The sequence below is a fragment of the Plectropomus leopardus genome, chromosome 15 (genome assembly GCF_008729295.1).
Source record: "Plectropomus leopardus isolate mb chromosome 15, YSFRI_Pleo_2.0, whole genome shotgun sequence".
NCBI classification, from domain to species: domain Eukaryota; kingdom Metazoa; phylum Chordata; class Actinopteri; order Perciformes; family Serranidae; genus Plectropomus; species Plectropomus leopardus.
The window spans coordinates 11,050,932-11,074,162 of NC_056477.1; the positions used below are offsets into that span (position 1 = coordinate 11,050,932).

Consider the following 23,231-nt stretch of genomic DNA (forward strand, 5'->3'; position numbering starts at 1 on the left):
GAAGCATTCAAACCCTCTTCCAATATATGTCATTTACAAAGTGATTCCAAAATGCAGTGACATGGTGAAGAGAGACAATATTTTGTTGAAAAGGGGGAATTATTAAATGAAAACAGCAAAACGCTATAGTGAGAGATGACACGAGGCTCAAACTTTCCATTAAAACAAACACCCCCCACCCCTTCCGAGTTGGTATGTTCCACTGCGGTCCTCCCTCAGGCATTTACAATTCTCATGTGCTACTTTGTACTACTATGCTTTTCATTGATGTTAGTGAAGCAAAAACGTGTTGACATCATACAAAGAAAGCTTATTTACACAAATAAACCAACCCGAAAAGTTGCTACAATGCATCTTATTTACTCCTGTCCCAGGTTTAAGTTGTATAAATTAAATTACCAAATAGTTGACAACTATTTTGATAAACATTTAAGTCTTTTCTATTATTATTATTTTTTGTTAATAATTTTGAAGCTTTTTTAATTTACATTTATTACTTTTTAAATGATTTTAAAATTGAAGGTGTTTTCTCTTTTTAAAAAAAATATAATTTCAAGTTTGGGTTTTTTTTTTCCTTCCTACTTTTTTAAAATTAATTTTTCAGTTCTTTGGGTGCATGTGTTATTTTAAAGATATGTCTGCACTGGGTAGTTTTAGTTTTAATACTTTAATTACATTTTCCTGATTATACTTATTTATTTTTCCTTTAGTAAAATTTCAAAGCAGCAGACTTTTATTTGTAACAGAGTATGTTTCCAGGCTGGTATTAGTACTTGTACTTAAGTAAAGGATCTGAATACTTCTTCCATCACTGTCTGTTTTAGTCATAATCTGCCAAAGACAATGACCCAAACATAAATAGAAATGGTTAAAAATTGCCGAACAATTGTTTCTCCATTGACTTATACATCATGCTGTAATGTCGTGGGTAGTCATTCCTACAAAGAAAGAGAGTAAAAAAGCTCTGTAGTGCCTTGAAAGAGGAATCTTTCCCACTTCCACATTGGCTCTCCTGAGATGGAAAACTTCACTGCTAGATGGTGGAGTAATTCAATCAATCCACGAAAATCCTATTAGGAGAAACTTCAAACGTGTTTCCAGGGAGATGGAGTGAAAAAACATAAATATTTGCAGTATCACACTTGAGAGGTTAAAATGAAAGCGTGGTATTCATGCTGGTAGGGCAGCCAGTGGGCTATGGCATTGAGTCTAAAACCCTTATAGGTTAATATTATGAGTGGAATAAAAGTGTAGCTTCGGACACGTGTGCCAACCCAAAAGCCATGAAAGTGCTGACGGTGGTAAATGTAGTGCGCAGCGTGGTCCAACCCGGCAAGATCTACAGTTTTATTTTACTTCATGGTGGATGGTAATAAAATACTTCTAAAGATGACAGAAAGAAATGGTTCCAACTTCCCTTTTGATCAAAACAGACTCTTTTAACAAGAAAGACCATTTGACTTCCTTGCAGTGCAAAGTGGAGCATGTGGCAGAAACAAGCTCAAGATACACCCAGTTTCAAAATAATAAAAACATACATATAACATGTAACTGTCACCAGTCATGAGCACTGTAAGTTTAAGCAATTTCCCCAAATGTAAAGATTGATATAGACAAGTTAAGATGTGTCTGACATTATAATTTAGTAAGTGTAACATGTACATTATATATTTTTGTAGTGAATTTCCAGTTTTAGATTCTTAACCCTTTGAAAACTGGATTGACATCCCTTTTCTTGTGCTGCATTCAGACACCTTTGACAAGTAATTAAACCTTGAACACTCAGCAAATTAGTTATCATAATTATATATTTAAAAAAAATATTTTACAGAATTACTAAGCAGTATTTTCAGGTCATCTCCCTTTTTTTTAAACTTTCCAGTTTTTGTATGTGTGTGTTGTTGTTTTTTTCATTTATGTGTTTGATTTTGTGCTAATTATAACGCAATTTTCTCGTACTTTTGACAAATTTCTTGTTAATTTTTGGGTCATTTCTTCTTAAATTGCTCATTGCCTTCTTCCAATGTTTTTGAAAGAAATAAAGCCAATTTGCGCATGTCTCAAAGGGTTAAATGCAGAACTTTTTCCTTTTCTCCTAATATGTTTATTGTCACCATTATATGAACCAAAATCCCTTCCTATTCCTTGTATGTGAACCAGTACAAGGCAATAAACTTGATTCTGATTCAAGTGCAATCCACTGTTAGGAATGATGTTTCATGGAAAAACTGACCAACTAAGGCATGACTTTACTCAGGCAAACAGGATTGCAGTGTAGTCTGTTTCTTAGCAACATCACCTGTGCAAGGGGAATGAGTGGGCTGCATAATATTCAACATGGTAACTTAAGTACATAGTAAAATCTATCGACGCTAAAAACACTCAAAGACCTGCCTAAAAAGATGTTGTAAAGACAGTTGAGTGAATGTTGACAAAGGTAAAGGAGGGGATATTTAATGGAGCTTTAACTACATGGGAAAATCTCTGTGCGAGTTGTAAACGTGGGCATAATATGCACATCCAGGCAGGATATCCAGAGCCTTGTAAAATTCCAGGCAGTAATTCTTGTAAAGCTTCCATGTGTTTACTCAACAGTGTGCCTCAACATCGATGGCTCCCATGGACCCCCTGGCCCGGCCTGCAATTAGGACCCAGAGTTTGACAGTTATTAATGATGCCATTGAGAAAGGAAATGGCAGACAGGCTTGTCTTCCACAGAAGGCATGGCCTCTTGTTTATTCATTATGTCAGAAGTTCTTAATCATGGTCCTCAGGACCCCCGGCTCTGCTGGTTTCCAGTTTAGCCAACAGTTTAGCCAATTAGGTACGGGCTATTTTTCACATGATGCAATTAACTACCTGGTAGGACAGAACAGTGGTTTTCAAACTCAAGGTCAGGACACTCAACAGGGTCCTTGCAAAGTAATTCTTCATGGGCTTTAAGATGATTTATAGTACAAATTATCATGTGTATCTTCTTTCTCTTTTAGCCATTTTATAGAATGAATATAGAAGAAATTTTAGCCCACAGGCCTGTGGTAGCCAATCAAATCAAACAGAGAAAATAAATAATGGTAATGTCTACCTAAACTATTACTAAAAGTAGCCACAGGAAAGTAATATTACAGTCAAATAAGTGTCTGTGGGTTCACACATATGCAGAGCTCACACATGAAAGAGGACTCATGTTATTCAGAAGTAAAAGGTTTCATGTGAAAACATTTCACACGAATCCTGAATGTAATATCCTGAATGGAATTGCACACTACCTGTTTGTCAGCTGTTTGTGTTATTCAGCAATAATCTTCAGCTCAACTTTGTATTTAAAAAAAAATACCGGAGGCTCTCTGAAGTCAATCTTACCCCTTAAAGGCACAAAATGGTTTAACCTTCCCCCCTAAACACAGCTAAAGCCAAGTGAGTGGCAGCTTCTGCTGCTGCAGCAGCAACGTATACAGTCATGTCTTCCAAAATCAGAGTAGAAAGAACAGGGAAAAAAGCAAAGTGACTTTGTAGAAATAAGATTCAAAAGAAGCAGAGAAAGGCATGGCTCAAGAGAGGAAAAGAAGGGGAGCCCACAGAGGCATTTATGCATAGGGCCCAGAATTTGGTGCTATGCCTCTGGGTATTTCTGCAGTGAAAGTTTTGATAGTGAGATAAAGATAATGTAATACAAGATTACTCCAGTACTCTTTCCAGGCTACTGCATGAGATACTGCTCAGAGCATTCCAACATGTAGCACAATTTTTAAGGCAACTTTGAAACTGAAATCAAATTAAACAATCTTGTTACTTGTCTGTGAACGCTGCTGGGCTCCTGACAAAAACTGGGAAATATGGACACATAACTCTAGTTCTAAAATCCATAAACTGGCTACCTGCCACTCAGAGAATTGGTGCCAAAATCTCGCTGCTTGAATATAAATCACTTTGTGGCTCGGTGCCCAAATATATGTCTGACATGCTTGCACCATATGAACCTTCTAGGACTCGGAGGACATCTGGGGCTGGCCTAATGAACGTCCCAAGAGTTAGAAGAAAACATTGTAAAGCAGATTTTGTTATTATAATGCAGCACAAAACTAAAACAACCTTGAGAACGACATTATACAAGCCCCACAGTAATGACTGCAAACTCATTTTTAACCTTAATTTTAAATCATTTTAAATAGTATTTTTATCTCTGCATCTATTTTTTTTGCACGTTTGCTCCTTTTTATGATGATTTTTTTAAATTGTAAATGATTTAGTAATTAATGTTAGCTTTTGCCTTTCCTCTTCACTCTTTTATTGTGAGTCCCTATCCTTTAATTTATATTTTTTAATATTTTATTGTTCTGTAAAGCATTTTGAATTGCCCTGTTGTATGAAATGTGCTATACATATAAAGCTGCCTTGCCTCACCTGTGTAAAATATTTCATAAATATTACAGAGCAATGTCATACAACGGTGCTTTTAGCAACCACTGTAGATTAAGGCAAATTTAATACAAAGGCAACAAAACAAAAACTATTTATTTCAAGAGAACTGTTTCAGTCAGTTATACTGTATGTCTACTCCATTATAGTTTTAAAAAATGAATACTATACAATGAGGTATTGTATAAAAAGACTGCACAGGTAGTATGATTCCCTGCAATAAACTGAAAAAAATGCAGAAATAATGGCACAAAAAAAAACAAGTATCCCTTGGGAATGTGGTTCAATGTACTCGCTTGAAGATGAGTGCTGTCACACTGTTTCCCGTCTTGCCTCCAAACTGGAAACTTGGTGTTGGCAATTCCTGCACAAACTCGAATCCTGTGAGGCAACACATAGAAAATGTGCAGGTTAAGAAATACTGCCAAAACAGCAACATGGTGTCTTAAACACAGATGCCTGGAATCCTTTCTTGTTGACTACGGCTACAGCGGGGTTAGAAGGAGAACTGTGAGTCAAAAACTATCCATCCACCATCTGTGGCGCTTCCTGGGGCCTAGTAAAGACTTGCTGTCAGTGTAACAGATGAGATCTCAAGGCCCTTTGGCCCCCTGCAGGCTCTCCAGAGTGATTACACTGAGGGGAGTGACAACTTGTGGAAGCTTGCCGAAATTCTGACTTTACAAGGCTGTTGTTGCCTGCAGCTTAACAACCTGCCAGGTAACTGTCGCAGTCGTGGAACTGTGTCTGTGTTTGGACTGTGGGTCAGACAACAAAAATCAACACATTTTTCCATCGTTTTAACCATTTTACAACACTACACTTATCCACTTAAAGGTGCCCTGTGGAGTGTTCTTGTAAACAAACATAAGTTATGTTTACATTCAGTGTTAAACCCATTGTGTGTATCCTTGAGCTTTAACGCACATGTCAAATGTTCTTTCTTACTCATTAAATATTTGCATAACCAATTCTGAAAAACAATTTTTAAATCCAGCATTGTTTACAGCCATGTTTACAACATAGCAGTCTTCTTCCTTCCTCTTTGTCTGCACAATGCTACATATCTTGGCATGTTACCAACACCTGTAAATCAGTGGGATAGTGTGAAACCATTGGCAGGACTGTGTATCCCTCCACCCTCATACATATGCACGAGATAAACAAAACAGGCACCCTTTCATACAAAAAAACAGCTCCATAGTGCTACTAGAGGTCAAAAACTGCATAGGGAACATTTAACATGACAAGCACATGTTATATATATTTTTAGATATTTAATATGTTTTCCCTCGAGGCAGCCTTTCAGTCATATTCATTTGGTAACAGTGACAAATACACTTGATTTCCAAAAGAAGGGACAATTTTATGTGCAGTATTAAAATATCCATTACCTCAAAGCTCAGGTATGAATGTTAGTCAGAGCAGCAGCCATAAGAGTAGGTTTTTAATTTAACAAAATGTAAAGCCTGTAGCTGTTTTAATACCAGAGACCTAATGTTTTCATTATCTGCATCACGGACTGATTCTGACCAAAACCTCATATATTGCTTAAATTATTTTCCAAAGTGTGTGGCACTTTTGTACAACAGTAATAGACACTTCAAAATGTGTAATTATTAAAGAAATACCTCACACAAAAAGTGACCATTTGTAAATCAATAACTTATGTCACATTACCTTGAGGAAAACTTTCTTTTTCTTGGATGCCTCCATGAAAGACGTGAATATACTGATTTATTGATTAGTACTTATCAAACACACGCATTTTTGCTAAAACCTTATACTATTCAAAACTTAACTGACAGTGAAACTCATCTATGCTCTCTTCACAGCCAGATTCCAATATTGAGATTTCTTTTTGCACAAAAATGCGTGTGTTAGGGAAGCACTGAGCATACGACTGGATAATGACACTTGGATTATCATGCAAGAGTTGTGTGAGAGTTTGTAAACAAACATTTTGATATAACTTTATTGTTGTGGTCCCATATCAATCGAGACAACAATGTCTGCTGTTTTCCGTGGAGGCATATAAGTTTTCTTCAGGAATTCAAGGTAATGCGTACTGATTGATTTACAAATGGTCATTTGTTGGTGAAATATTACTGTAATATAGAATAAATTTAAATAAATTAAACTCAGCGTAACAGACCTTTTGCAATACTTTAAAAAGATTAATAAACTGCTGCAGACAGCCAGAAAATAATAAACCATGTTCTTGAGCAATGGCAAGGTAATCCAATGCATAAGAAATGACTTGACATAATCCTAATTTACATGTCTGATCAAAGTTCAGGTTTACAGAGAATTGCCTTTCGAAACGAGTTGGTTTGTTGCGGCTGAATGTTGATCCAGCACACCCTGATAAGAACGTCCTTAAGCTGCTCTCTCGTAAAAAATGAACATATGATTTCAGTGTTTCTCCTCACCTTCACTGAATCTTTCTAGCAGCTGCTCTTTTGTCCAGTTACAGGAAGTGATAGAGAAGAATCCTTGGTCCTTAAGTGCATCTTTCAGAGTTTGGACGTAGAGTTTTTTGCCCTCTTTGGAGTTGTCTGGGTTTAAGCTTACAGCATCAAATGTTCCTTTGTCAATGCAGAGGTCAAAACCTTTCAGCTCTCCTTGACATTTTAAGAAATCCATCTCCTAAAATAAAGAAAAAGTGAGAAGGTATGAAAATGTCTGTTTATGAATCCTACAGCACAAAAACAATGTGGCGCCTAATGTTCAGTGTGACTCTAAGATGTAGGTTAACTATATACAGGCTGTCTACAGGTATCAGACACTTGCATTTAATGCTTTTTAAGGTATTTTCAAGATAATTTCAACCATTTGTAAGAATGATCATCTTTTTCCTATTTAAGAATTGCAGGTGAGTAGTATATATGTGGCCCCGTGCAGAGGCAGCTTTTATTTTGGAATATCTACATTTTGCCTACAGATCGCTGTTAGTACAAAGTACAAATACAGTATTAGGTTCAGTGGTAGGTTTTAAGTTTGCGGTTGTGAAGTTTTTTAGTTTCTAACATCAGCATTTTGGGCTTTTGCAGAGAGGAGCTTGACTCATTTTGACAAAAGTTAATTAAAAGATAATTAAAATGAGATAAAATGTTTGTGGGATTTATGAACTCACTAATTCACATTTAAAGATCCTTTTATAACACCTATGGCCTAAAATTTATAAAATAGAATTTAAGATATTTTAAAACTTTGAAGACCTGCAGACACCCAGTATTAAGTCGTCTGCAGAAGACATCTTTCAGCATCCACCTAGATGAAATGTGTTGTGCCTCACTGGTTAACGTTAAACTAAATCCCAGCTGCCTACATGACAGCAGTTAATTCTGCAAAGGTTTCCGACCTACCATACCATCAGTGAAAGGAGCCCTTTATCTGGACAGAGGGCAGGACACTAGATCTCTGGAGAGAGCTCGAGAGCCACATACTCACAGACCGTGGCTCACAAAATGTGTGATTAATGACAAATGATTTACAGTGATTCACTAGGGACAGAAGCATCGATTTTGTTGCAACTGACCCCAGTTCAATTTGAATGTGAGTCTGTGAAATAAAAAACAGAGAGGATGTTGAAAGAATGTATGGAGGTGACTACTCAAAGCAGCAGTAGACGATGACTAATGTCAAGGGCTTGACATAGATTTGAGACTAAGAGTGACCTTTGAGGTAAGACCTTCTGAAGGAGCTTTTTTTTTCTCATGTGGCTGAAACTCCTCAAACTCCCTCAGACTCAATTCAAGGCTGCACATGGACACACACAAACTATTTTGGCATTCTGCTGTATTAAAGAAAAACCAACATACCACTTCTCTCCCTCGCATACACACTCACACAACCACTGTGCTCCCCCTGTCCGGCTAAAGTCAATATTGACTTCAGTAGAAGGCTTTCTGTCCAAGCAAAGCACACACAGTCATAGGTATGTGATGCATATAACATATCTGAAACTGTATTATGCACACAGGTGAGGAAGACTCACTCATCACATCCCTTATAGACTGGCCGGCATTTATAACTTGTTTTTCTTGCATGTATATGTTAGAAGATGTGTTAAATCCTGCCAGTTCATTTGAGGTGGTTTAATCTGAATGGTGGGCAGACTTCCATCACTTTCAGGGCCTTCTTCCTATCCAACTCCCCCACACGGTAAACACAGGAGAGTTTCCTCTAAACTTCCCAGGCCGGCTCACAGAATGCTGAAAGCTATATTGTATCATTGACATTTAGGAATAGAGGTGATTAATTTTGTATCAGTGGTGGAATTGTGCATGGCATAACAGCCACCAGATACACTTAAATATTACTTTGCAGTGCTTAGGTGATGTGAATTTAATTTTTGACACTATTAACCTAGCCCTGCAAATACTCGCATAGTGAAGCAGTGATCAATTAAAACTGTAGATGCTACTATTCTCAGTGCGCTGTTAGGCACTACTACAAGCGTGCATAAATACACCTGCAAAGCTGTTCAGTTCTTTCTGCATATTGTTAATGCTTCTGTGGCATCACCACAACCTTTTTTACTGCAAAAGCAAAAAATCTTGGTACCAATTTACATTTCCCAACTGCTGCTCATTTCTAATTATAATAATCATGTGAACTTGAGCAGTCTGTTGTCGCTGTGGCAGCTAAACGTGTTGTGATACTAGTGTAGGTTAACTGTATGGTCAAGTTTTAATGACAAACATAACTGAACCCACCTTTACGGAGACATCCGTCACATCCTCTGCCTGCAGAACATTTCTGGCCAACTCTACAGACGCTGGAGAATAATCTATACCAGTCAGATTCCTGTATCCATGTTTCACCTTGACACAAAAAACCCACAAATTAAGAAAAAAGGTTATCAACTGTTAGAGCAATGTCTGAGAACTAGTCGTAATTTACAAACTATCCATTAAAGGCTCAGATCAACTAAATATTTTCCACTCAACCCCCAGTGATCATGCAGGTAACATTTAGCAAGCTTTTGAGATTGCTGAGACATCTGCAAACATATGAATAAAATGGAGGTTGAAGGCATTTGGATTTTGGCTTTCTAAGCTTTGAAATACAACAATGAGTGTTTCCATATACCTGTTACCCTGTATAATACACAGACGCTTGCTATATTTTTGTGATGTGTTGTGATTTTGGTGAACTCGCCCTTTAAGAACACTCAAATTAAGTGTATTTAAAAAAAACATAATAGTGTACAAAAAAGTATTTTTACTCTGTTCACACCAGTTCAACTAAAAAGGCTCCATTTCCAGTGCCAATGTCAAGAATGGCAGCATTTTCTGGGATGTTAGCTTTGCCCATCCATCGCAGCACACGGCTCATGCTCTCCTCACCAAACCTGACAAGAAAACGGACACATACAGAGTTTAGGAATGAGATGTATGAGAATGAGACTGAAATAACTACTACTATTACTACTACTACTGAAATAACATGTTTTATTAGAAACCATCACATTTTGGCATGACAAACACTCATGCTGTCACAACCAGTGATAAATGTTGGGTTAGTTCTGGCAATGACCATGCCTGAACGTAAATACTATATGTATAATTACCATATCTCACCAACATCCCCAATGTCTTTGAATGTCTCAAATTCCTTCTGGTATGTATCCTCCCAACTGCAGAAAAGGACAGACAATATACAATAAGCACAGATTACATGTTGACATATTCGAAACATCACAAAGTGTAGCACAAAAATAAACTCAAGTAGCCTGACTCAAAGCTTACAGACATTGCTAAGGGACTGTACTTTATTTATTAGAGTAGGGGGTAGCCAGAGTGCGACTTTGTTTATCATGACCCTCCCAGGAGCGAAACATATTTTTCCTTGAGTTTCCCTGAGTGACAGTGGGTCTGCACCATTTCCACACCAGCATTCGCCTGTGGTGTGTCGAGTAGGCGAAGTCTGCAAACCATTTGATGGTATCGTATCTGCAGATATGCCAGAACCGCGCATATGTCACCATGACCACATGTCCAATACAAACACAAACAAAAAAAGGGAGATTGATGAGTTGAGTGTTGATCAGGCTTCAACAAAATCATATTATGAACATTACTGTCCAGAAAGGCAATTATCTTTTAAGTAGGGAGGCTACCATGGATTAAGTCCTGTAGACCAACAACAAGTGGTTTCTGCTGCTGGCTTGACAGATTTCACTCCATTTAAAGAGCTCTCCCCATTGTTAGGTGGTGGTAAAATGGATGACCCTGCCTCCACCACCAAAAACCACATTTAAAATATTCAGACTATGATAAATACATTTGGGAGATGTTTAAGAAAAAAACGTGCTTTTTAAACCCACTTGCAGGGTTTGGCGGATATAAGGTTATTTACGAGTAACGAACAGTCCCTAATATCTAAGGTTTTCTCTTGCAAGCTCCCATAATTTCTGCTGCCCTCTCTTGTCCAGGGCGACAGAAAACATTACATTTGATGAAGAGAGGGCAACTAAGATAACAAAATTGCAACTCTAAATCTTTAAACAGACATTGTCCACGCATTTGCCCATTTAAAGCTAGGCTAACCTCACTAACAGCACATGCTTTCTGACTTACAATTAAGTTTGCTCTTAACATTACATGCTGGACTTATCAATTATATATTAAGTACTTATTGTGGTATTGCAAGGTGGATAAAAAGCCCTAAATAAGTAGTTATATCAGTTAACTTAGCTCTGTTGTTGTAGCTAAATAGCCGTTGAGCCTGACGAGAATAACCAATCATAGCGTTAGTACATGATCACAAGACTACTTACTATTCTTTCGTTCCGAGTTTTGAAGGTCCGAAATCGTTTTCTGAGCTTCTGTCGTCCTCTTGATCAGAAGTATTTCCACTTTCCACGTCCACGCTATCTGTGGCGACTTCCATGCTGCAGAAAAAACTGTCAAGTCGTTTGCCTTCAGTTCCCAGAAGACCTTGCGTCTGAGGAGCGTGCTTGCAACCGCGGGGGGCATCGGGATTGATAGGGATGTTTCCATCATGGCGGCATCCATTTCAGGTTATACTTTTAGTTCTGTGTGTTATCACAGCGCAAACAGCAACTCAGATCATGTAAGTATCTAAAATTATGTTGACAAAATATTAAGCAATTGTTGCTATAGTGTGCGTAGCTCGGAGATGTGTCCTGTCGTTAATCAGCGCCATTAGTTTGTGTTGTTTTCCAGTGTCATCATCCTGTTGCTGGCTAGCTAGTATTGGTTCCGTCTATTTACCGGCAGGTATGGCTCAATCAGACTGTGTAGCAACAGCAACATAAAGACCTGAATATTAATTTTAACATAAACTCGTGTTACAGCTGCACATGTGTCATTTATCCAGTTATAAAATTAAATTTAAAGACCCATATATAAGAATACGTGCTATATCAACATAAGAAATACCTGTTGGGAAAGTTGGAGTTCCAGGAAATACACAGTTAGCTACTTAGCATGTTAGCTAAGCTGCCAAGTCAAGTGACTTCCGTGTGCTGGTGCCGCTAATGTCTACAGCTACCTCCAGCTGTCATCTGATTACAGTTTCGTGTGCCATAAAATAATTTAACACAGCGCAGTGATTTTCCTTACTAGGTTGCATGAAATCTTTTTTGTTTTTTCGTGTCTGCATTGCTAGATTAGCTAGTTAGCCACTTAGCTAATCTCTGTTTCATTTAAGTCAATACCGTCTAACAAAGTGACTGACGTGTAGAAATATTATTTTTGTGGGCTTTTGTGTGCTCGTTGTAGAAACGCAGTCGAGGGGAAATACTTTGTGGTCAGTGTTTGATAAAGAAACTAAAGCGTTAGAGTATACGAAGCTAACGTCAGCGCTGTTTACATGCCTTTTCCTCTTGTCAGGACTTTAAAAGTCGGCCCGGGCAGGTGGATAGTTGCTATTTACTAGTTTGCCTGCATTCCTGACACAAGCCCACGTAGACAAAAAGAGTTAATGGAGCGCAGTTGTTTGTTATTTGCTGCCACTTTTCTAAAAGAAGTTAACGACATAACATACTCCCAGAATAAAGAGTCAATTTGAGTCAGTGCTTCCGATAGTATATTGTTTTTTATGCACTCAATTATGTTCAAAACATTTACATGAAAATATTATTAATCTGGTCTTTATTCTATATAGTATCTCACATTATATTGCTGTTAGGCTACAATTTATGTTTTCTTAAGGGATAAACCAGTCTTTGTTTTTAATATAATTGATACATTGTTAAGTGTATAAAATCCCCTACAATAGTGAAAATGTCTGTCACAAGTTCTCGGAGCTCAGCGTGATGTCTTCACAGTGAATGTTTTGTTTGATCAACAGCAACAAAGCCCAGACATTCTCAATTCATATCAGTACAAAACAGAGCATAGTAAATCCTCACATTTGAAAAGTTGTAACCAGAATGTGTTGGGCATTCTCACCCCGATATGACTTAAACAATTAATTAATTAATTGATTATTTTTTTAAGATTATTTTTTGGGCTTTTTGCCTTTATTTTGTGATAGGACAGCTTAAGCGTGAAAAGGGGAGAAAGAGAGGGGATGACATGCTGCAAAGGGCCGAGGCCAGAATCGACCTGTGGCCACAGCGAGGACACAGCCTCTATACATGGGGTGCCTGTGCCACGAACCGAGCTGCTGGGTGCCCCAAAACAATAAATTGATTAAAAATATGCTGATGTGCAATTTTCTGTTGATCAACTAACTGATTAATGGACTCCTTCTTTCAGGTCTACATTGGTGCTCTAACCACGGTTTTTGTCATAATGTATTTGCACAGGAGGGCTTCCTATTAGGAGATGTAAGGCAAGAAGAGACTGTCAGCATCAGTGACACACAGATCAGCAGTGCAGAATTGCTCCAGGTAGTAGGTAAGCCCTGAAACAAACAAACAAACAAACAAACAAAAACATTTTGGCTTCTAAGCAATATGCAGCAACCAATCAGTGCCAGTCTGTAAAAGAGGCCTAAAGAGACAGTGTGGATGTTTACAGGATCACAATTGCATCGCTATTTTTCAGAGTAGACATATTGATGTATTACAGTAGGAAAGGTACAGGTGTAAAATAATAATAATAAAAGTATTAATGATGGCTCTAATCAGTTTAGCTGCTTCATCGTCGGGGTCCTGATGTTGAAGACTAGAAGAGTAGAAATGAGCCATTGTAAATGTTATTAATAACACGTGCTTTACAAATATAGTCACTCCAATGCAGTCTTTTTATTATCAGTCAAGCAGACTCATGACAATATCAGACATTTAAAGAAGGAGGTCGACTCACTTTAAGCGATCATCAGTCAATAAAACTAAAGCAGAGCCACAGGGATCAGTATTACATTTTAACCTGCCAAACTTTGGCAATATGTTAAAAATATAGTGGATAATGGATTATAACTGTAGAATATGTTTTTTCAGTTATGTAAATTGCCTGGTTTACTGCTTCCTGAATTTCTCCTCTGCCCCCTCAGTCCTATTAGGAGAAGCATGCTTGGATGCATCTGAATGTTAATATGCAACTAGGAAAGAAATTATGCCAATAAGCAGCTTTTTGCTGGGCACTTATCCTTCTGCTTCAGTCGCAGAAGTGTGCAGATTTATGCTAATGACCTCCTTTAAAGTGGTTGAAATACAAGTGTGTTTGGTATGTGATTTGTATTATAAACTCAGACAACTGAAACCAAAAGCCAATGTAACATAATCATTAACAGAAGCATAACTGCTCTACAGGTGCAGATATACTGTCATATATACTGAGCCAAAACATTAATTTTTCGGCAGTATAAATTACGGGTATTGTCATGAATACGATAAAGAAACATTAGTGAAAGACAGTGGGTTGTAGTACTTTTTTTTCCTTAAATGTCACATGTGGGGTTGCACTTTGCCTTGTGCCTTTTAAAGACATGCATGTATTATGCTATATAACTTAAACATCTGTCACTGTTTGTTCTCAACAGAAATCCATAACCATGATCCTTGTGCACAGTTATTTAGGTAAGATAAGAGCTTTTTATTCTCAACAGCTACTATAATCATTAATTATCATTCATGTATAGTTGTAGAACAGATGCTGCTTTAAAAGGAAAAACACAGCAGTTTGCCATGATAATTTTATTTAGGATAGTCTTACATAAAACTTTGCATGTGTAACAAGGTAAAACTGTTGTCTTTTACAGGAGCTGTTGTTGCCCAATGCATGAGATTAAGATCTCTTAGCATGTATTGTAATACTGATGTTTCGGCCTTTGTGCAGAGTATTGTAGGTTAGGTCACTGTAAATATATTGACAGTTTAAATGAATACATTACTTACCTTACATCAGTTTTAGCACAGGCTGAATTAAATTGACTTTGGACAGTAGATGGCCCCATCTGACAGGCTTGGTCATAGGAAGTAGGCCAAGGCAGAGGAGGAGGAGTAACATGATGAGTCAGTTTGAACTTATTTGTTTTTTTTTTTTTGTTTTCTCTCATCAGCTTTTATGACTACGCAGGCAAGGTCAAAGAAGAAAATCTCAACAGCATTCTTAAAGATAGGCGGAAAGTGAGTGAAATGTTGTTATTGTCATTTTGGCATACATGTCACACACACCTGTGGAATGTCAGTGATATCTTTAAATCAAGGCTACACTAACATGAATCCTTAGAGCTTGGACATGAATTTTACTTTTCATAATTTTAATTTAAGTTTTATAGTTTTATTTAAGTTTAACTAATGAGTGATTGCAAAGTAAAAGTGTGATTAGCTGGTGTATCTCAAAATATAAATTGAGTTTAGCCTTGTGTAAAGTCCTGATTTAATCAGTTTTGGCCTCAAATATAATGCTATACAACAACATGTACCACTGTATTGAAATGAATGGTGTCACATTTCCTTGTTGTATAATAAGTAGTTGTACAGGTTTCATATTTATTAATGTTACATATCATATCCTTGTTTTTTACCTCTTCCATAATCGGGATGTTTTAGTGAGACTTTACTGGATTAAACACATTTTAAAAGATTTGTTTCTTCGGCCATGCAGAATGTCATTGGTTGGTACCGGTTCCGGAGGAACACGCAGCAGCAGATGTCGTTCAGGGAACAGATCATCCACAAACAGCTGACTCAGCTGCTTGGTGTGCCCGACCTCGTCTTCCTTCTTTTCAGCTTCATCTCCACCGCCAACAGCTCCACGCACGCACTGGAGTATGTGCTCTTTAGACCTAACCGCAGGTAATAACTGCATGTTGGCCAACATAGACAAACACACACAGTCACGGTTTCTTGTCACAGTATTGTGTGATCAATAAATATTTACTCTTTTCTAGACTTTGGCTTTACAGAGATATAGTTTCCAACCTGTTTCTTTACTCTGTATCTAAGTTCTTTTTGGGATGCTGCAATGTGATTGGTATCATGGCAGATAATACCCTTATTAGGTGGATTTGGTAAAAATTATTGTGAAAGCAATGCACAATTAAATAGAGTTTATTTGTCATCATTAAACAAGTCAGTGTCTCTGCCAGTAGTTACATTCACTTAGTCCCTGCCCTCATATTACCTCACAGAATAATGATTTAAATGAGTTCAATAACCTCCTGAGTTGAGGTATCAGGAGAGAGAGAAAGTCAGACTGGGGCATTGCAAGTCGTGCATATTGTTTGTAAGGACAACACACATTAATCAGCATTTCTGGAAATGTGCCTGTGTCAGCCAGCTGGAAAATTTTCAACTGTAGTTCTTTGGCAAGATGTTTTGAAACCTATAAAATGATATAATTCACACAACAATGACATCAGGAAACCATAAAGACAACAATAGCAATAACAAACAGAAATTCTCAAGACGGAATACAGGTCACGCAAAGCAACAAGAAACAGCAGAACATCAGTACAAAACTATAACACAGCAGCAACAAACAACATTTTAGCACAATGCCATGCAAGCAGCATGAAACAACATACTGCTTTTTAGCACAAATAGCCATGCAAGCAGCTTGAAGCAACGACACACACCTAAGCATTACATGCAGACATCCAGAACAGCAATGGCAACAAGAAAAAGACAATAGACGGTAAATACAATAGACTGTAAGCAGAGATAAAATACAAAAGTCATAATGTAGATTTTAATAAAATTCCATTTTTAACATGTATGAAGTTTTCATTCATTCTACATGAGAAAAAAAGGTAACTGCTTCACAATCTCTCCATGCCACAAAAGCTTAATCAAGACAAGGTTTTGATCCTTCTTGGTTTCGATTTTGTTTTTGATAGCCTTGCACAGGTGTGATATTCTCCCTCAACTACGAAGTACGACATGACAAATTTTGTGTCGCTGGATTTTTAAAAATGTGTAAATGATACATTATCAACACTTCACAAAGTCACAAAGTTTGAAATGATAACTGTTTAGAGATTCATCATTATTATCACTTAAAGACACCTGAATTCATCTCATTAAATAAAGAAATGCAAAAGTTTGAATTTGAATTTGGGCATAGTATTAAATTCCGAAAACGTTAAACGTACTTTATTTCACATTTTAATGATACTAACTGGTCCTCTTCTCTCAGTAGGTACAACCAGAGGATCACCCTCACGATCCCAAACCTTGGCAACACAAGCCAGCAGGAATACAAAGTCTCCTCAGTGCCCAACACCTCACTCAACTACACCCAGGTCATCAAAGAGCATGGGTAAGGTTTGGACTTTCTCCTTGCACTGCACCTTTGTCACTGCTAGCTCCTATTTTGATGTCAGGAAGAGTTTAGAAAGCCATATGTCTACTCCGATATGCGTGGAGCTTGCAGCCACCTGTTTTCACCTGACAGCATACTGTAGCTTCACCTTGAGGGCATAACATGAGCATTGCCTCCATGGTTGGGCCTTAACTAATCAATGGGAGTCGCTTCCCTTCTACAAACACTTTTCTGTTTGATGGGGTGCGCTGCAGGCGGGGATTTAAACTCCTCTGCGGTATCCATCCTCAGATCATCCAACATTTGTATGTGTGTGGTAGTCCTAGTGTGTAAGTGATATCGACATACATGTGCGGGTGACTGCCTGCAGTGGAAAGCTGATATGTGACAGGCCGCACATGCTTCTGTTTGTATTTATGTGTCTTTGTGTCTAAACTTAGACCTTCACTTTCCGTTATAAAAAATGTTGAATACTGTGTGTCAGTGTCAGCTCAACTGCAGGGGATTTAGGCAGGCCTGTCTTTCCAGCTCCTGATAAGATCACTTTATTTTCACCTGAGCTCATTCAACTGATGTTTTAGTGTGACAGCCAGTGGAATTAGTTTGATTTATGATATAGAAGACAGCCACAGTTTCCCCACTACACACCTTTACCGCTCTAATGCTTTTGAAATGTTTGATCTCAATGAACAAACTAGGTGAGCTTGCACTGTAGGGTGTGATTTATTATGCCTTGAATGATGTAATGGATCTATTTATTGGTAAATATCTTTCCAGGGCTGAATTCTTTGACAAAGATGGTGTGATGAAGGATATCCGAACAATTTTCCAAGTCTACAGCGCACTGCAAGATAAAGTGCAGGTGAGCTGGTGGATTTTGCCTGAGACGTAGTGAAATTGCTCATTAAATGGCTTTGTGTTCCCTTTTTGTGTGTGTTTTCACCCCATTTGTCTTGTTTTCAGGCTGTGTGTGGGGAGGTAGAACAAAGTGAACGTGTGAAGGAGAAAATTCAAGAGGATGTGAACAAACTTAAACAGCAAATTGCTCTCAGGAAACGCAAGACAGCAGAAGAGGAGAGACGTATGTGCTCATTTTGGGTTCTATAAACTGGACTTGTGTTGTTTAATTTCAAATTTTTGCTGGTTTGAAACATAAATGGGGTTCAGATCAATGCAAAACAACAAAAACAAGAAAAGCTCAAGTTGTTCTGAGTTGATCCCTTTCCCTCAGGCCTTTTTTAAATATTTGTTCAGTCAACTTGCCAAACTTGATTTCCTCACTTCTTGTGCTAACATCTGCAAAAATGTACACATGCTGTACCTTTTGTACAAGCTATATCTTTCTCTCTGTTCCACAGGGCTCCGTGAGGCCCAAAATGCAGACTCCCATCCAATGCCAGAGGAAAACACAGAACCTTCTGAGGCTTCCCCTCTCTCCAGGATAACTTTCCACACTCCCTCTGCTCCAGAGCGGCCCAGTACCTCACCCAACACCCCATCTTATTCTGACCTCTTGTCCCAGGACGACTCTCTGCTCTCCTCTTCCTCCCCACCTACCAGTGCTGCTCTCCTGCCACGGCCCCAAGCCGTAGGCTCTCCAGGACACCCCACCCCCGGCCCGGTGGGGATGGGCCTGGGTCTCGGGCTGGGCCTGGGCCTCAGCGCCACCTCTAATCCCGTCACCGCTCCTAGCACCCCATACCTTGGCAACGGTGACGGATCAAGCTCTGACTCGTTGGACAGACAAGCTGCAGGGCAGGAAGACGATGAAGATGATGAGGATGACGACGACGATGAAGATGAGGATAGTAGCGAATATGAGAACTTAGTGAGTGAGGCCGGTCATCTGCCAAGCGTTTTAACACAAGGTCGACCAGCTGCCCTTAGTCCGGATGGGGACACTTGTGGCTCACAGACCACATAGAAACATGCCGCAGGGTGTGTACGGGACACAAATAAGTGATGCACCTTGAGAGGTGGGCATCTCGAGCAATCAAAGATAGACTAATATAGACAAAAGAAGTGCCAGTCCTGAAAGTGAAAGGCATGCACAGGTGGTGTCCCGTAAGTGTTTCTTGTCTTAGTCTGATCTCCATTTTAAGGGGAAACTTTGCTAGGCTTTGCACCTGAACAGGTGTATCTCACTTTGGGGAAAGAGACCTCTGTTTTGTTTTGTTTTTTTTCCGGATGGGGTCGGTCTAGGTACTTCAGTGTGGATGTTTCAGCTCCCTTAAAGACAAACCCCCCCACATGCTTTCTGTATCTTTTTTCACATTTGCATCACCAACTCTTGAGCACCCACTCTTGCATTACCTCTTGCACTATTTTTTTGGCCTTCTTTTAAACAAACCATGAAAGACAAGCAACAGGAGAATATTTTGCGGCCTTCAAACTTTCTTTCTTTTTTTTTTTTTAAACTAGGCAAATGGTTGATAACTTTTTATTTTTTTAATTTCAAAAAGAAATATGTAACTAGAGTTTCTTTAACATGCACATTTGTCTCATTTGACTTTGGACTTATTAGATTTTCTTTTCCATGTTCCACAGTCTTAAATTAATCATACAGCTGCCTATTTAAGTGATGAAGAATAGATTGCAAACAAAATTTACTCTGCCACTTCTATTATGGGTGCTTTATATATACATATATAAATATATATATTTTGTCAGATTAATAGTTAATCTAATTTGATTGACGAGAATGTCAATGTCTTGTTCCTCTTGGTTAACACTGAAATTGTATGCGCTTTGCTGCACTTAACAAAAATTAAGATTTCTTTATTATTGTGCTATACCAATGCTGTCATGTTGTGCCACTTGAGTAGTCCTCTTCGACCACCCTGAGCCAAACTCGGCTCAGCTTTTGTGTGATGTATGGGGCTCACAGGGCAAACACAATGTACTGTAGCTTTACTAACCAGATGCTTAAGGTTCCCTTCTGCTGCTGCAACACAGAGAGCTACCACTAAAAAAAATGCATCTGTTTGTTCTTCATATAAAAACCTGGCTGCTACTTCAACTTCACAGTGCTGGTTGTCTCCAATACTACTGACCGTGATCATATAACCACTTCAAGCTCACTTCTCATTGACTTTTTCTCTATTAAAGTCATAATAGAAGGCTGATACCCCCTGTAGTGTGTGAATTGTAACCTTGGGAACAGAGCAAGCAATCACCTTTCTTGTCTTGGCATAGCGGACTGCAGACTGCATGTATTCTGGCCTGGTTGGGTCAATGTTACGTGTATGGACCTGGATAATGTGATAAAAACGCCATGATCTTGCTTCAGTATACAGTGCCTTTCACTCAGGGCAGTTTCTATCTGCACACATTCACAGATTTCTCTTCAGGAGTACAATTTTAACTGAGTTGTGTTTGCAATAATCAAGTTCCAGCTTTTATTTAAGTCCTGTAGGTATATTGCCTCCCTTTCTGTGATGTGGTGTTTTGTCTATCTGAAACATCCCTAACTGCTTCCCTAAGCCGTTTTCCTGTTTTACTTACTTTGACGACTTCTAAGCAGATCTGCATCTCATGGTTGCAGCTTGATTCATTATTTTTTGAAACTGGAATCATAAATTTAAAGTCAGAGGGAATCTGATACCTCCTGCATTTCAGAGGTGAACATAATTGACATGGCCCGTTTAAAGACAACTGAGTACTGAGGTGTGGATTGAATGGGGTGCTGGATGTGGGACAGCCTCCTTGCATGAACAGGTCAATTCTAGACACTGTTATATTCAGCATGGACAGACATTTGCACTGCGCATGGAGGACGTCTAACATCAGCAGGTTGCACTCACAAATGAAGACGTGGTGGGAGAAGCTTTGCCTTGTGAACAAGCTCCGCTTTATTTACACGTCCTGTTTGTATGTCATGTTTTCGCCTCATTTCATTTGCCCTGATGTGTAATGCCAATGCATCACTTATCGGGAACTGGCACTCAAAATGTTACTTAATAATCACCCAGAGTAACACAATCACACAATGTTAAAAGACAAAAATCAATTTGTTAGGAGTATGGTTTCCTTTGAGTACTGGAATACAATAAGGAAATATATAATGAATGTATAGTAGACAAGGGTGGGGGGTGGGGGGGGTAGCATTTAAACAGCACTTACTGTATAAGCCTGTCTCAGTTGAGTGTTGTGGTGGTTATAGAGCAGCAGTTCTCAATGTTGGTCCCCGCTCTTAATCCTTGCCCTCAGCCCCTTGATGATTGCTTTTTTAAGTCTTTCTCTCTGGCATCCCCAGGTTTAAGCCTGACTTGATGGCCAGGATGGAAAGCAGCAGGGTTCTGGTGCTGAGGGCCGCTAGTATTAAGAGTGAAAGGACTAACATTGTTAGGATCCTATACTACCTTTCAAGTTCCAACATAGTACAAATATACATCCATGTACTCTTACTGTATGGGGTGACCCTTCCCTTTCTTCCCTTGAGTGGGCCATTGCAACATCAACACCTCCCTGAAAGCACAAAGTCCAGTGCACAGCTTCAAACTTCTCAGCTTTTATCTGGATTTGTGTACTTAACGAAAGTAGACCAAGGACTTGCTTGGACGAGCACAGACAATATGGTTCTTAAAGTGGAGGATAATAAATGAGACATGCATATGTGATATTATGTGCCTTTGTTTTTGTTTTGTTTTTTTGTAAATGGAGCACCACTGGTTTGAACCCTTTAAAACCTGGTTTGACATCAGTTTCTTGAGTTAAATTTGGACGCCTTCCACAAACATTCAAGCCTTTGAAACCTGAGCTAATTGGTTTGATTTCTTTTGAAAACATGGCTAAAAAGTCAATGAGCAACTAAGCAAGAAAAGCCCCTCTAGTTGCATCGAATACAGAAAAGCTGACAAGAAAATCTGAAAATTAGTAATAAAAAGAGAGAATGATTATTAGAAAATAATTCATTATAGGCTAATTACATTTACAGTTTTAGCAGTTTTATTAAGCCACCTCCTTGTTTTTTTAAAAAATGTATTTATATACCATTTTCTTTACTTTTTGTGTGCTAGTTTTCAGGTAATTTTCTTGCATTTTTTTCCAAATTCCTTCCCAATTCTGGATAAATGAACTTTGAAAGAGATAAATCCAATTTGCTCAGGTTTCAAAGGCTTAAAATGCTTTAAAATATATATTAAGGCATTCATGCTCCTTTTTTGGCAACCATTGTTGGCTTCATGATTTGTGCTAAACCAAATCTTATGCATTTATCTTGGTTGTGCAAAACCTACTGATGCTTGTTGAAACACACTGGAGTGGGACAGACTTTCCTGTAAACAAGAGTTGCATCCATGCATACATTTTTGCAAGTGGACAAATGACTGGATCGTGCATTAATTATGATGCAAATTGTTTTTGATTAAAAAAACAAACATAAACAAAACATCAGATAAAAGGTACAACACAGGTGAAAGAAACCATATATCTCATAGATTTAAGTATCAATATGAAATACAAGTGGTAAAAACGATACTGACAAGCAGACAAGAAAATAAATAGTTGAATAATTAAAAAAAACATAAGAAAAAAGATAAACGGGTGCAAACATAGGAATATAAAGGTACATTCAGTCAGAGGAAGAAAGTTGCATACATTTCCAAAGGCTTGACACTTAATTATTATTATTATTATTATTATTATTGTTAATTAAGTTGAGTGACTTAAATAGAGCTTTCAGTTCCAGGAGGAAAGATACAAATTTATAAGTTGACTTCTGTTTGTGAATGAAAAATTTAATGTACATAGAAACAATATTCATTAGATATTCAAGAGCACTATTGTCTGGTGTGTGTTTCTATGCGCAAAACTTACTGGTGCTTGTTCAATGACATCACATTGGAGTGGGACGGGCTTTCGTGTAAACGAGTTGCATCCATGCATATATTTTTGCAGGTGGACAAATGACTGGATAAAGTATTAATTATAATGCAAATTAATTTGCGGATCCGGAGTGCATGCATGCCCACATAAGAAACGAAAACAATTGAGCGCTTGGAACTGTTGCTCAAGCTGTCATGCATTTACTGCAGACTGCTTGCTGCAGTATTTTTACGATGACATCATCCCTATATCCCTTTTGAGGGGATACCACGTGGTTTCTTGCCAAAGATGCAACAA

The 23,231-nt window shown here is 38.2% G+C and overlaps 2 protein-coding genes across 3 annotated transcripts; one reads left to right on the top strand and one right to left on the bottom strand.

Moving 5' to 3' along the window:
- Positions 1 to 807: 807 nt before the first annotated feature.
- On the bottom strand, positions 808 to 11,376 carry eef1akmt2 (EEF1A lysine methyltransferase 2). The gene is made up of 7 exons (XM_042501899.1): positions 11,207 to 11,376; positions 9,998 to 10,063; positions 9,664 to 9,778; positions 9,141 to 9,248; positions 6,852 to 7,068; positions 4,712 to 4,800; positions 808 to 2,638 (listed from the first exon to the last, which is right to left on the bottom strand). The coding sequence occupies exons 1-7, from the start codon at positions 11,317 to 11,319 to the stop codon at positions 2,585 to 2,587; spliced, it is 762 nt and encodes a 253-aa protein (XP_042357833.1). The 5' UTR covers positions 11,320 to 11,376; the 3' UTR covers positions 808 to 2,584.
- Positions 11,377 to 11,404: 28 nt separating this feature from the next.
- On the top strand, positions 11,405 to 21,727 carry abraxas2 (abraxas 2, BRISC complex subunit). 2 transcript variants are annotated; one of them, XM_042501897.1, is made up of 9 exons: positions 11,405 to 11,502; positions 13,205 to 13,295; positions 14,383 to 14,419; positions 14,902 to 14,968; positions 15,450 to 15,640; positions 16,983 to 17,105; positions 17,886 to 17,970; positions 18,072 to 18,189; positions 18,467 to 21,727. In XM_042501897.1, the coding sequence occupies exons 1-9, from the start codon at positions 11,431 to 11,433 to the stop codon at positions 19,030 to 19,032; spliced, it is 1,350 nt and encodes a 449-aa protein (XP_042357831.1). In that variant the 5' UTR covers positions 11,405 to 11,430; the 3' UTR covers positions 19,033 to 21,727. The 2 variants fall into 2 exon arrangements, with proteins under 2 accessions (XP_042357831.1, XP_042357832.1); XM_042501898.1 differs by having other exon boundaries at positions 16,986 to 17,105.
- Positions 21,728 to 23,231: the final 1,504 nt, after the last annotated feature.